This window comes from Eimeria maxima, genomic scaffold, assembly GCF_000499605.1.
Source record: "Eimeria maxima Weybridge genomic scaffold, Emw_scaff367, whole genome shotgun sequence".
Lineage (NCBI taxonomy): Eukaryota > Apicomplexa > Conoidasida > Eucoccidiorida > Eimeriidae > Eimeria > Eimeria maxima.
This window is the reverse complement of record NW_013566456.1, coordinates 17,246-31,958: the sequence shown is the minus strand read 5'-3', so window position 1 is coordinate 31,958 and position 14,713 is coordinate 17,246. Positions and strand designations below refer to the sequence as shown.

The window sequence follows — 14,713 nt, the reverse complement described above, 5'->3', positions numbered from 1 at the left end:
TATATAAATATATAAATATATTTAATTTATTATATTTATTATATTTATTATATTTATTATTATGTTTACTCCTTATTTTATTTTATTTTATTCTTTTTTTTATGGCAAAAAAAAAAAAGGGTGGTGTGTATAAACCCTAAACCCTAAACCCTAAACCCTAAACCCTAGCTTACTGCCAACAATAGCTAATATGTTGCACGTATATAACATCTCTACTAAGGCAATACATCCTTCTCCTTCTTCTTCTTCTTCCCCTCGATTCGTTACCAACTCTGCATACAAACCCTAAACCCTAAACCCTAAACCCTTAGACCTGTGGATGTATGGAGGGTCTATGAGTGCCTGTTGTTTTCCTCTATGGGAGAAGAAACCTGAATAAGGGTTTAGGGTTTAGGGTTTAGGGTTTATTATACCCCTCTGGAAGGTTTTCTTAAAAGGTTCTGTACTATAAACAGCAAACCCTCGTCTTGTTGCTGCTACTATACACCTCGCGTTCTGATTTAATGCAGCAAACCCTATACCCCCAAACCCTAAACCCTCATTCCTTCCTCCTCCGCAAACCCTAGGCGATACACCTAAACCCCCAGGGGGGGTTAAACGGATCCCACGGATTGACATTTTGTTGCTGCTGCTACTGTTGTAGCTGTTGTACCTGCTGTTGTTGCTGCTGCTGTTGCTGCTGTTCTGCTGCTGCTGGCAGCAAAACAGCACTACACAACTGCTGCTGCTCCCGCTGCAGCAGCAGTTGCTGCTATGCTGCTGCTCCTCTGTTGTTCTTGCTGCTGTATTTGCTGTTGCTTCCTCTTATTGTATGCCTTATGCTGCTGCTGTACACTGGTAAGCTGCTGTAGCATCGGTCTGCTGCTGCTGCTGTTGCAGCAGCAGTAGCAACAGCAGCAGCAGTAGCAGCAGGAGTAGCAGCAGCAGCAGCACAAGCAGGCCTTAAGAAATTATATCCCTCCTTTGCTTCTTAATTTATGTATCCATAAACTTCCTTGAGAGTCATTGTTATGCATTTCAGGTGTACATACACCTCAATACTCTATGAACTGCTGCTGCTGCTGTTGCTCTGCTGCTGCTGTTGTTGTGGCTGCTGCTGCGGCTACAAGCTGGCACTGCTGCTTCTTCTGCAGCTAGTTCTGTTGTTGCTGCTGTTGTGTTTTAATGTATTTACTATAAATAAGAAGTAAAGAAGAGATGTAAATAAATGAGGAGAAACGAGCCGCTGCATGCGCTTGCTACTGAGGTGTACATACACCCCGTTGGGGGCCGCTGCTGCTTGCTGCTTCGGCTGCGGCGTTTTGATGTTTTCTTCGTCCTTCTTTGTTTATATTTAATTCCTTTTATTAGCAAATAAGTCTTTAGACCTTCTCCTATACTTACACACCCTCAGACAGCTGCTGCAAAGCCAGCAGCAACAGCAGCAGCATTAGCAGCAGTAGCAGCAACAGCTGCTGCTGCTACTGCTCTAGTTGCAGCAGCAGCAGCAACAGCTGGCTGGGCAGCAGAATGTAACGGCTGCAGCAGCAGCAAAATGTTCTTCTTTTCTCTTCCTTCTTTTTTCTTTTTTATTTAGTAAAAAGGATTGTCTTCTTTTTATTCAATATTCAGGTGTACAGGCAGCTCCTTAATATAGCAAGTATTCATTACCATAGTCTTACTCGATTAAACCCTAAACCCTAAACCCTAAACACTAATTATCCACTCATCTACGTCTTCCTCGCCCTTTATAACCCCTCTCCTTACAGGCAATGCTTTCTTTGCTGTACACAGCAGCAACAGCAGCAGCAGCAGCAGCAGCAGCAGCAGCAGCACGAATGGGGTGTATAGGCTGCTGTATAATCATTAATATAAAGATATAATAAAATATAAATAAAAGAATAAAAACAAATAAATAATAATTATATATTTAATTAAATAATTGTTAATAAAAAGAAGCAGCAAACACTAGTATCCTTGGATAAGAATATAGGGTTTACACCATACCCTGGTGGTTTAGGGTTTAGGGTTTAGGGTTTAGGGTTTAGGGTTTAGACTTCATTGTAGGGGAGCCTTATTAAGACTGCAGCTAAACCCTTCCCTAAACCCTCCACATCCACTAGGACGATGGATTGGTGATTAGGGTTTAGGGTTTAGGGTTTAGGGTTTGCTTGTCCCAACAAGGACAATGGATCAAGATATCCACGAAAGGTGTCTCCTTTCGTAAACCCTAAACCCTAAACCCTAACCCCTAATAGCACACAGTGCCAACACACGATTTCTTCTGCATGCACCCTCTGTGTGGTGCTGATCCTGCTGCTGCTGCTGAGGCCTGTGCTGCTGCTGCTACTGCTGGTACCAGCAGAGAGGGCAGCAGCAGCAGCTGTGGCGGCAAGCGCATGCATGCTGCTGCTGCTGCAGATTGTTGCTGCTGTTGCTGCTGCTGCTGCTGCTGCTGCTTCAGCCGAGTAGTGAGAAGCAGCGGCTGGTTGTAGGTGCTGCAGAGACTGCAGCACGAGTTGCTGCTGCTGCTGCTGCATCTGTCGTTCTTCTTCTATACTACTTCTGCTGCTGCTTGTGTTGCTGCTGCTGCTGCTGCTGCTGCTGCATGCAGGTGGTCTACAAGTACACAATAAAAATGATGGTACGTTTCTATACAATATTATTTATTACTTAATTATTTTCTTTTATAATAGTATTTATTATTATTGTTATTTTATTATTATTATTATTATTTATTATTTATTTATTTACTTATTATTATTATTATTATTTATTATTATTATTTATTATTTATTATTATTTATTTATTTCCTTACTAACCCTTCCTTCCTTATGTGTACACCGTAAGAAAGGGAGGCGCCTCTTATGTTTCTGTATTCTTTCTTTTATTTATTATAATATAATATAATATAATATAATATAATATAATATAATATAATATAATATAATATAATAATAAAATAAAATATATTATATAATATAATAATAAAATATAATAAAATATATTATATAATAATATTAATTAAATATATATTTCTTTAGCTGCGTATACACCCCGCTATAGTGCATTAATTGAGGTGTATAGGGAGCTCAATTAAACAATTAAAAAGAATTAAGAAATAAGAATAAATTAAGAAAGACAAGGAAGCAGCAGCAGCATGAGCAGCAGCAGCAACGACAACAAACAGCAGCTGCAGCAACAGGAGCAGCAACAGCAGCAACAGCAACAACAGCAGCAGCAGATGACTTGTTAGCAGCAACTTCATAAAATTCTCCGTTAAATAAATCTTTATTAAATACCTTTTTCTTTGTTTATATATATTTTATGCCTTGTAATATATACACATTTTGTTGTTGCTGCTGCTGCTGCTGTTGCTGCTGCTGTTGCTGCTGCCGGTGGACCAGCATAGGGGCCCTCTGGGCTTGCTGAGGCCTCAAGGGAGCAGCAGCAACAGAAACCGCAGCAGCAGCAACTCCTCGCCTTTTGCTGCATGCAACTCAAATATAAACACTAAACCCTAAACCCTAAACCCTAAACCCTCATGATCTCGTCGTTACCGCAGCGGTTAAGGGCGCCTCGCTGTAGAACAGCAGCAGCAGCAGCAGCAGCAGCAGCGGGAGCGGTTCAGTAGTAGGCAGCTAACACACAAACCTGCAGCAGTTTATTAATGCTGCTGCTCAGCAGCAGCAGCATTAATAAACTGCTGCAAAACCGCTGAAAGAGCAGCAGTTGTTGCTGCTGCAGCAGCTGCAGCAGCTGCTGCTGCTGCAGCCCGGCCATGCCGAGCCACCGACGTAGTGTCTCCTCCATCGAGGCAGCAGTTTAGTCCCCAGCAGCAGGAGGAGCAGCAGCAGCAATGTCGCTTCTAGACATGCAGCAGCAGCGGCTGCTGCTACCGCTGCTGCTGCTGCTGCTGCTGGTGCCGCTTAAGGAGACTGCCGCTGTCCCTGCGGGAGGGTCAATCTCGCCTGCTGCAGGCCGCCGCGGCCCAGCAGCAGGAGCAGCAACAACAGCTCCTGCTGCTGCAGCTCCGTTGCTTGACGTGGACATTGCCCCTGCTGCTGTGCAAGCATTGGTGCAGCAAGAGAGCAGCAGCAGCAACAGCAACAGCAGCACGGGGGCCCAGCTCGTGGCCTCTGTAGGCAGCAACAGCGCAACAACACAACATGCTGTATACTCTCTTATGTATGAGGAGCTATACCAGAGGCTAAGGCGCCTGGAGCAGCAGCAGCTGCAGCAGCAGCCGCAGCACCTGCTGCAGCACGGTGATGATTCTGGTCCCTTTGCTGCCATTAAGAAGTTGCGCACCGCCATGGATCGGCTGTCTTTGCTGCAGCAACAGCAGCAGCAGCAGCAACTGCAGCAGGATGTTGGTGATGCCGCTGTAGAGGGGTCGACAACTGACGCATCGAACACTGCAGCAGATCAGCAGCAGCAACAGCAGCAGCAACAGCAGCAGCAGCAGCAGCAGCAGCAAGGGGGTCTGGTATTCTTGCGTCGATATTTGTCGGATAATGCAGCAAGCGAAGCTCTGAGAGCAGCGCATGCACGTCTGGCTTCTGCTGCTGCTGCTGCTGAGGGGGAAGCAGCAGAAGGAGAAACAGCAGCAGCAGACACATCTGAACAGTCGCACCACCACTTCCCTGGAGTACGGGAGGCTCGCGCTGCTGCTGCTGCTGCTGCTAGCAGGAGCGGCCGCAGCAGAAGGAACAGGCCATGGGGCAGCAGCAGCAGCAAAGTTGCAGGTCTCCCCCCTCTGCATAGGAGGAGAGATGTAGAGGTAGTACTAGCACAAGCAGCATTAAATGCTTCCTTTGCTAAGGGACACCTAAGGAGACAGTCCCTTTTGCTGCAGGGTGGAGGAGACACTGCTGCTACTGGTTATGTATTAGCTGATTCTTGTATAGCTATAGACTTTAGACAAGCTGTCAGACGAGCTGCTGCTGCTGATGCTGCTGTTGCTGCTGCTGCTACTGCTGCTGCTGCTGCTTCGAATGACAACGATAGTGGTGATGGTGCTGCTGGTACTGCAAAAGCAGCAGCAGCAGCAGCAGAAGGTGGGGAGTCAAGCGCTCGGACTGGAGACACAGCAGAAGCAGCATCAGGAGCAGCAGATGCTGCTGGTGCTGCTGCTGCGGCAGCAGCAAAGAAGGTAGAGGGAAGGTATGATGCTGAGGAGGTTAGCTGCACCTGTCCCTCTGGTTGGTTGCCTTGCTCAAGAGACGAGGCATTAACTGTCTCCTATGGATGGAGACAGACACTACAGCGAGTATGCAGAGAAGAGGAGCAGCAGCAACAACAACAACAACAAGAACAGGTGCAGCAGCAACAACAACAGCAACAGCAACAGCAGCAAGAGGAGCAGGACGGGCACCAGGAGCAGGAGCAGCAGCAGGACCAGCTCGTTATACGGGCATATACTAAGGGACTATACTCCTATGATTGTAAAGGAAATCAAGTGTCTCCTCCTGCTGCTGCAGAAGGAGACACAGCTTGTGCTGCTGCTGCTCTTGTCTTATGTAGGGAGGAAAAACCCCGGTGCGGACTCAGTGAATGGTGAGAAACCCTAAACCCTAAACCCTAAACCCTGATAAGTGCTCTCTTCTATGAAACACGACAAGCGCTTACCTCCGTGTCATCCGATTGTATTTAGGGTTTAGGGTTTAGTGTTTAAAGTGTAACCTTTAATATCTAGTGTTTAGGGTTTAGGTTTTAGGGTTTAGGGTTTAGGGTTTTAGGGTTTAGGGTTTGTGTGCAGGTCGGAGTGGTCAAGTTGTTCTGCTCCGTGTGGGTCTGGGGAGTCTTATAGATTCCGTCGTCCTTTATTAACAATAGAGGAGGAAGAAGAGAAAAAGGAGGAAGAAAAGGAGACACAAGAAGGAGAAAAGGGGACACAAGATACGGAAGAAGAAGAGGAAGAAGAGGAGGAAGAAAAAGTGTCCCCTTTTTCTCCTCCTACTAGTTGTCTCCCTTATCATCTAGAAGAAAGGAGACACTGCGAGGCAGATGTCCCCTGTCCCTCTCTTGTGCATCCTGAGCCTTGTTTCTGGGCATACGCAGATTCTCGCGCGTACGTTACTGTTGCTGCTGCTGCTGCTGCTGCTGCTTTGACTGCTGCTGGCGATGGTCGTGGTGCTGTTGTTGCTGTTGCTGTTCATCCTGCTGCTAATTGAGCGGACGCCTACTGCTGCTGCAGATCGTGCTGCAGCAGCAGCACATAGCACTCAGGTACATTCGTATTGCTTCTGTTGCTGCTACTGCTGCTGTTGCTGCTGCTGTTGCTGCTGTTGCTTCCTCAGGCCTCAGAGTGTGTACACAAAGGGTACATGTCTCTGCACTTTAGATGGGGAAGAGGGTGAGGAGGATACATCTCCTGCTGCTGGCATTGCCACTTCCGCTGCTGCTGCTGCTGCTGCTGCTTTGGGTACGGAGACAACGGAGACACCTCTTGTTGCATGCAGTGCAGCAGAAGCAGCATACAGCTTCTCTCAATGGAGACACCAAATGATGCAGTATTGCTTCAATGCCCTCAAGCTAGCAAACAAACCCCCTCAGGTCAGTAGCTGTCTGCTGCTGTTGTTGCTGTTGCTGCTGCTGCTGTTTCTGCTGCTGTTGCTGTTGGTGTTGCTGCCATCGTCTACACGAGAAGTTGCTGCTTTCTGGGGCTGTCTGTTGCTGTAGCAGCTGCTGCTGCTGCCACCGCTCCTCATCCCCTTTTCTTGCTGCTGCTGCTGCCATTGCTTTCACTTCCGCTGCTACTGTCATTGCTGTTGCTGCTGCTGCTGCTGCTACTGCTGCTGCTGCTGTTTTGCAGATGATAAGATACAGCAGCCGCTCAGGAACAACTCGTGTGGGTCTTGGGTCTCTTGGCTATGTTGATTGTTCAGGTAAAGAAAAAATGTTAATTAAAAAAAATAATTATTATTATTTAAATTTAATAAACTAATAATAAATTAAATATATTTAATATATATTTTATAATATATCTCTCTTTCTTTGTGCCTTTTTTATTGTTTATGTGTCTGTCTTCCTCTGTCTGTATTTTTGTTTCTCTTCTAATTTGCCGTTTGGAGGTGTCGGATTGTCCTTGCTGCTGCTGCTGCTGTCTTGCCTGGTCCTCTTTCTCTACTGAATTCATGCTGCTGCTATTGTTGCTGCTGCTGCTGCTTGTAGGAGGTTGGGGTACTTTCGAGGCTGCCTCTATGGCGAGCTTCTGCGGCAGGGGACAGCCAATGCTCTGCAGACGCAGCAGCAGCACGAAGGCTGCTGTCCCTTTTGCTGTTGATAACTACCAGCCTATCGAAGTCTCCGCGCTGCAGCAAAGTGCGTCATACCCGCCTTGCTGCTGCTATTGCTGCTGCTGCTGCAGCTGTTGTATTTTAGCTGTTGTTCACCTCTTTGCCGCGTTGTGGATAGCTGTCGAGCGCTGCAGTGTATGTTCTCTGTCTCTCCTTGTCCCTTCTGCTGCAGCAATACGTTTTTTATTTGTTTTTTTTTTTGCTGGTGCGTTTGCTCCTTTTCCTGCAGCATTTTCTTTTGCAAGTGAACCTGTCCTCGAGGAGACAGATGGCATTGGCTATCTCTGTCTTTGGGGGGTATTAGGGGGTTCTGTTGCTGCTCTGCTGCTGCTTCTGTTGTATCTACGCAAGCGGAAGCTATCTGCCTTCTACAAGGAGAAAGTGTGTCCAGCAGCTGCTGCAGCAGCGGCATCAGCAGCAGCTGCTGCAGATGGCGCTGCATCTGCTGTTACAGCTGCTGCCTACAGTCTCACAAAGAGGAGCACGTGGGAGGCCGCCGTACGAACCGCACGCAACCAAACACGCAAGGCGATCGCTGCTGCTCCAGGGGTTACTGCTGCTACACCGAGGGCTGCTGCTACTGCACTAAGAACTGCTGCTTCTGGTGCAGCACAAGCTGCCGCTGCTGCGCCAGCGGCTGCTGTTGCTGCTGGGGAGTGGCTATATACAGCAGTGGAGAAGCTCGTAGCTCGCTTTTGGTTTGGTCATGGTAGCGGCAGCAGCAGGAGCAGCAGCCGCAGCACCAAAATCCCAAGCAGCAAGAGGGCTCTCATGACCAACGCTGATCCCACCAGCAGCAACAGCAGCAGCGGCCGCAGCAGCAACAGCAGCAGCAGAAGGGGTAGCACAGACAGTTTGAGCGATGGCAGCAGCTGGAGTTTGCTGCGGCCTTCAGACCGACGAGTAAATTCGAAGGCTATAAAGAAAGCCAAATAGCTTCTTTTGCTGCTGCCCGATGCTGCGGCTGCCTCAGCAGCTGTGGTGCACTTGAATAGGCATGCTCAGAGCAGCAACAACAGCAGCAGCTCGTAATGCTGCTGCTGCGTTTGCTCCTGTTAATCAATGATACTAACCTAATAACTCCAGGGTTTCCCTCCCCTACATACCACCTTAAGGGTTCCCTTTGTCTTAGCAGCATAGCCGATTCGACGTGTTGCTGCCTATGCTGCGGCTACTATTGCTTCTGTTCGCCTTGCTGTTGCTGCTGCCTCTGCTTGCATGCCTACGATGAGACCAGCGGCAGCACATGCCATCACCAGGAAGATGCGTTTGTTGCAGCACATGTAGCAGCACCTACTCTATTAGCAACAACTCGATACATTGCTGTTGCAACTGCAACAGTCCTCTTGCTGCAGCAGGAACACTCAGAGTGCCTAGGGTTTACGGTTTAGGGTTTGTTGTGTATCATGCAAAAACTATTAAGCGATTTTCAGTTGTCTGTGGGCACCTGCGGCTGAGCCGACAGACGTCACCAAAAGAAAACTATAGGGAAGGAGACATCTGTCTCTTGGGGAGCTGCTGCCGCTGCAGGTGTACCGACAACAGCACCATAGGCAGTGCATTTGCTGCCTGTAGCAGTTGCGTTTATGTGTGCAGTTGCAACGGGAGGTTTCTGACTTCTAGTCGTCTTTCTCCTCCTGTTGCTGCTGAGGAGCCGTCTGCTGCTGTTCCTGCTGCTGCGTGTGCTGCTGCGCCTGCTCCCCCCCGACTTCTACAGGCTTTTGGTCAGTGTGTGCTGCCAGTGTTTCTGCAGCGTGGGTGATCTCTTCCCCTTCTGCTGCTGCCGGTGTCTTCACCTTGCCTCCTCTCATGCGTGCTTCTGCAGTGGCGATGTCCTCTGCGGTGAAATAAGAAATGCCAGAGACGAATGTTTGTGCTTCTTCGGAGACTGCGCAATCACCGTAGACGAAGCACCTGCCTGCAACCAAGTCAAAACTCCAACACTGATCTGCTGCTGCGCGTTCTGCACACTCAATGGGGGTTAAAGGCTCTCCTCCATCTATGACGTCTCCATTGGCGTTCGTTATAGGGCCAGTAGGGAAAGACACCAAGGGGTCTGCCGCGTACTTCTGGCCCACTGCAAAGTCCCCTGAATACATATATATCACAAACCCTAAACCGCAGGTACGCTATCCAGCGGCATTGAATGCCCTCTGCAGTATCAGCGTAAACAGAATAAGGCCGCCGGAGCAGTGGGAGAAGCGCAACAACAACATCAACAGCAGCAGCAGAAGGATCAGGGGGAGGTACATCATAGGTAGTGTATCTTACAAGGCAGGGGTTGCTGAATGGAGCGTGTTCCTGAGATGGCATTGGGTTCGAAGACGGTTCCTTCTGTGTTGGAGAAGAGTGTGCATGCACCCTCCTTAAATGTCCACGCAACGCATGCAAGTTCCTTGGTGCATGCAGTGATACAGTCATTGTATGAGGGGGCTATCTTCTTATTGGGTGTGAAAGGATAAAGAGCAGGAACAGGAGCAGTAGGAGCAGCACCAGCAGCAGCAACAGCGCCAGCACTAGACGTTGGAACAATACCAATACGAAGAGATCGGAAAGGTGCAGCAGAAGATTTGGTTGCTGCTGCTGCTCGTGAAGACGCCGGCGTGATGGTGTCTCCTCCAACGAATGCAATATTAAAACGAAGAGCAGGGGCAGGTCTATCTACAGGGGCAGAGATAGCTCCTGTATTCTCTTCTTCTGCATCTATTGAATCAAACCCAAGACAGCCTCTCTGTACATCATAAGACCAACCTAAGCAATCAGGGTTGCTTGCACAATGGGTAGGACAGTCAACAAGATCGAGAGGGTTGCTAAAGATCTCGTCCCCTGCGATAACAGTATAAGTCTTTCCTTTTCGTAGAGTCTTAGGGTTAAGAGAAGTGCCGCAGAAAGTGCGGGGAGAGAAGGAATAAGAAGGGGTGTTGTCATCGCTGTGCAAGTGGCAAGTGACCTCATCAGTACTAGCAGCTGATGTTCCCGCTGGTGTCAAGCTGCTGCTGCTGCTGTTCAGCTGCGCGAGAGCAGCAGAAGGCTCCACCACTGCTGACCAGGCACGGCATCTGGGGTTAGCAACACACTCGGATGAGCATGTCTCCACAGAGGTCACGAAGACTGTTGCCACAATTGTCTCCTCAGGGTAACTACAGTTAGATGCAAGCAGAACGCGAGGGACAAAACCAGATATACAATTAGGTTGGGTTTCAAGGGATTCAATCTTGCTATAGAGTTGGCAGTTCGTCTCCTTCCCCAAGAGGAAGCTCCAGTAACGGCATTGTGGATTCTGCAGACACTGCTCGGCACAACCCTTAGGAGAGAAGACAGACGACACGCGCAGAGGTGTCCCCTTGAAGGATGCAGGCCCCGACAGCAGAGGCATTTCGCTACACAACTTGGGACCGGAAACACTTGCGGGGTCGTACACCACGTCGCCGCTGCCGCTGCTGCCGCTGGTGCTGCTGGTGCTGCTGCTGCTGGTGCTGCTGGTGCTGCTGCTGCTGGTGCTGCTGCTGCTGGTGCTGCTGCTGTCCGAGTCGGCGTTCTTCATCATCACGCAAGTGTCTCCGCTCTTGAATGTCCACTTCGAACAAGTGGACTCAAGCCCGCAAAGCAAATAGCATTCATGGGCAGAGCCAGCAGAAGCTATCTGCAGACACAAAGACAGACAGCAATGGAGACAGCCCTCCCATTCATGGGTTTGTACAATAACAGAAGGTATGCAAGGATATCGATGGAAAGGCGTTTCTGCTGCTGCAGAATGTTATTTCTGTCTATGACGTATATATTTATTTCTCGTGTATTCTGTGGGTCTATATTTAATTCCTGTACCTTGACAACATTGTCGAGGGGATATTGAATGCCTTCATCGAAGCAGCTTTGTTCTTCTTCTTCCTGTTGGAAGCAGTTCTTAAGGGCGGAGACTGCTCCTCTAACAGGCTTAGAGAGGAGCGTAGGTTCTCCAGAGAAGAGAGAACATAGCCGCATATCTCCATGGTATGTCCATGCGGTACAAAAGGGATGCTCAGCACACTTAGAGCTGCAAAGGAGATAATCCTCTGTCTCCGTTGTCTGTAGGGACATCCCCGAGTACACCGCATTTATGGATAAACAGCCTAAGGTAATGAATACGCACAAAACAACACAACAGATGTTACACCACTAATTGCTGGTACACCATCTTACGCTGCCGCAGCAGCAGCTTCTGCTGCTGCTCATGTTGGGCATTGGCTGATGGTTGCAGTGGCTGCGGCTGCATTCAGTGGGTGTACTGGAGCGGTTTTTTATTGTGTGTGTATGTGCTGCTGACCATAGCTCATGTTGCAGTACTTAGGTCCTGAGTATCTGCCGAGGGCAGTAGGGTCGTTTGTGCGTCCCTCAAGTGCATCTGCATCCTTTAGATAACAGCCCTTGTTAGTGTTCAGCCACGTCCAGTAGTGGCAGTCAGCGTTATGCTGGCACATCGCCTGGCAAGCAGCAGGAGAGTCGACCTCCCCAGTCTCGTTCTCTTCCACGTTGTGCCCCACATAATCCGCCTGCTCGAAGCAAATCTCTGCGCAGCAACAGCAGCAGGAGGTACACTTCAAACAGGAATGGGAAACGACAAACGGAGTCACAGACAACAGAAAACAAATAGAAGTGCACAACAAGCCAGAATCCATATACGCCACAATAAATCTCCTCCCCCCGTGGCTGTTGCGTTCGGCGCTGCTGCTAGTTCTATTGTCGATGCTGCTGTTTCGTTGGGGGCATCCATGTACCTTCTGCATCGCAGAATGCCCTTCCTGAGACCAGCCCGTCTGTGGTGATGCCCTTGGAGTAGGTATTGAAGGAAGACCAGAGATTGCAATCTCCCGACTTTAAATCAAAAGAGAAATGCGTGCAACCAGAAAAGGCAGCGCAGTGAATTTGACAAAGATCAAAAGAAGCAACCGAGCGCTTGCTTAGAACAGCACCAACAACCCCGACGTCAACGAACTGACAACCTGGTGAAGACAAACCATAATGCCACAATCAGCCCTAGTAGTGTTAGTACCACCACCAGCAGCAGCCAGGAGCGCATGCAGCAGGGCATCGTGAATGTAGAACCAGACGTTGGGCTGGAGGAGACAGTAGTAGACAAAATAAGTGAAGAGGGAAGGAGAAGCAGAAGAGAACAAAGAACAGTAGGCAGCAATAAATCGCGGCAGAAAGTGTCAGCGAGACACAAACGGAGACACAAAGACATCCGAAGCCAATAGTGAATATCTGCGAGACAGTAGCATTAGAATGCCTTGTCCTTGTCCGTCTCCAACGGAAGACGGGGATAGACAGCTTAGAGGAGGGTGTGTGTGTGGATGAGGAGCACTCTATCTTTTGTTTACCTGGAACGACAGGAATACATCTCTTAGCACCAGAGACCTTGTCGAGGGTGTGTTGCCCTTCTGAGCGGCCGCTTAGGGCATCTGCATTCTTAAGGGAGCAGATGTGGGAATGAGTGCTCCAAGTCCAGTACTCGCAGTCTCTGTGTTTGAGGCAGAGCATCTGGCAAGCAGCAGGGGAGCGCGCCTTCGCTGTCTTTACGTTGTGTCCTCTCAAGTCCACTCCAGCTAGGACACACGGAGGAGGGGCTGTTTCGGGGTCGAAGGGGGTGGGGTAGTCCTCAGGAGAAGGAAGAGTCACTGCGCTGCCTACGCAGGATCGGGGACCCGATGTTACATCAGGGTCCTCGCGGCGATTAAGGATTGCAGGAGAGCTCTTCAAATAGCAAGAATGATTAGAAAACCTCCAGCTAAAGAAAGCACACTGCGGGTTAGCTTCACAGAGACGCTGACAGTCTACTGGGTTCATGATATAGCGGCCTTCGATGCTTTCGATATCATAGCCGAAGAGGTCGATGCCCGGCTCAAAACAAGTGGTAGAGTAGCTGCATTGACGGGGACCAGAGATAATGCCAGGGGACGGTCTCCGCTCTAGCACAGCCCCCACAGACTTAAGGTAGCAGGAGAGGGTGTAGGTGCTGTAGCTCCAGAAGCCACAACCCTTGTGGTTCATACATTCCTGCATGCATGCGCCGGGAGATGGCACACCAGAGACTTCCTGCATGTCATACCCGTAATAGTCGTACCCATACTCAAAACATTCCATTGTACGAGTTGAGGAGGTACCCGACTGCGATGTAGCAGCCAGCGCAGCAGGAGGCCCCAGAAGTGCCCCCCCGAGGCCCCCCAGGACCAACAGAGTCACCGGAAGCCCCATGATTCTCAGCTGGCTGTCGTCTGCACAAAATGAGGGGCCAAAAAAGGGAACCAACAACAAAAGCAGATCCGAGGCTGTGAAGCAGCTCGCGAGCAGCGGCCCCAACAACAGCGTCCCCTCCTGCGATTCGCTTGAGGAAACTACGGAAAAACAATATATCAAAACACAAATGTGCTGCCCAAAAACAATAGAACCACTCATCCCCCACAGGGAGACCCAGCCAACACAAAGAGGGGAGGAGACAGCAGCAGGCAGGAGCAGCAGGCGACGGCCGCTAGCGAGACGGCTGCCTGGCGTCTGCAGGCTGCGCTCTCTGCGGAGCAGCAGAGCCATTCAGATAGAACTAATATCTTGTTATCACTGCAAAAACAAATTTATACATATTTCAACTATTAATGCCCTCTTTGTTGTCTCCACAGACACACACAGCTACCGACTCCCTACCCCCGAGACCCCGAGGTGACCTCGAGGCTGTCAAAAGGGCCAAGTGAAACCTCCAGCAGAACTATTAACTCGTGACATTTAAAAGCATATGAAACATAAATAAAGCAGGAAAAGCCAAAAACAGCCTTCGAATCAGACGGAAGTCTGATTTGTGGGCACATTGACCACCCGTGCGTGTAAGCACCGATTTCCGGGCAACTGCAGCGGCAACTGAAACACTAGAAGTTAAAGAACGAATTACTCCAGTAACATTTGCAAGAGCACCACAAGTAGGTCCGGATGAGGCAAAGAAGGAGTTATAGCACCAGCGCTAGCGAATGCAGGAGCAGCCGCAACTTGGGAACCAGCACGGGCTGCATCCGCTGCATAGCATAGGCAAGCTGCAACACCACCTGAAGCAACAGCAGCTGAAGACGGGATTGCAACACAGACAGCAACAGTAGCAGCCCCAGAACATGTTGTAACAGCAGGGCTGGTGGTCGTCTGAAGTGTGAAAGCATCCGGGGTCGTTTAGGGGCCTTTCAAGTTCTCATACGAAGTTGTGATGGCACGTATTCATTCCCAGGAGGCACCAGGGGGCGTTTGGCTCTTTGTTCTCTCTCTATCTCTGTCTCGCGCATCCCGATTAACCGTAGTCTAGTTAGAGGACTAGTAACAATGCGTTGAGCCACGTTTGGAGGCGAAGCGAATGAGCAACAAGGGTGCAACTTTACACGTCGAAACGAACCGGGAAGAGACAATTCTATTTGATGGAAGA

The 14,713-nt window shown here is 49.3% G+C and overlaps 2 protein-coding genes across 2 annotated transcripts; one reads left to right on the top strand and one right to left on the bottom strand.

Moving 5' to 3' along the window:
* Nucleotides 1–3,839: 3,839 nt before the first annotated feature.
* Nucleotides 3,840–8,217, top strand: EMWEY_00030320 (thrombospondin type 1 domain-containing protein, putative; the record flags this gene model as incomplete). Its single annotated transcript, XM_013481613.1, has 6 exons — nucleotides 3,840–5,521; nucleotides 5,742–6,053; nucleotides 6,283–6,538; nucleotides 6,798–6,870; nucleotides 7,157–7,306; nucleotides 7,511–8,217. 6 exons carry the CDS (start codon nucleotides 3,840–3,842, stop codon nucleotides 8,215–8,217), a joined length of 3,180 nt encoding a protein of 1,059 aa, XP_013337067.1.
* A 683-nt stretch (nucleotides 8,218–8,900) lies between these two features.
* Nucleotides 8,901–13,512, bottom strand: EMWEY_00030310 (PAN domain-containing protein, putative; the record flags this gene model as incomplete). The annotated part of the gene is made up of 6 exons (XM_013481612.1): nucleotides 8,901–9,370; nucleotides 9,553–10,924; nucleotides 11,107–11,390; nucleotides 11,585–11,827; nucleotides 12,036–12,260; nucleotides 12,639–13,512. The coding sequence occupies 6 exons, from the start codon at nucleotides 13,510–13,512 to the stop codon at nucleotides 8,901–8,903; spliced, it is 3,468 nt and encodes a 1,155-aa protein (XP_013337066.1).
* Nucleotides 13,513–14,713: the final 1,201 nt, after the last annotated feature.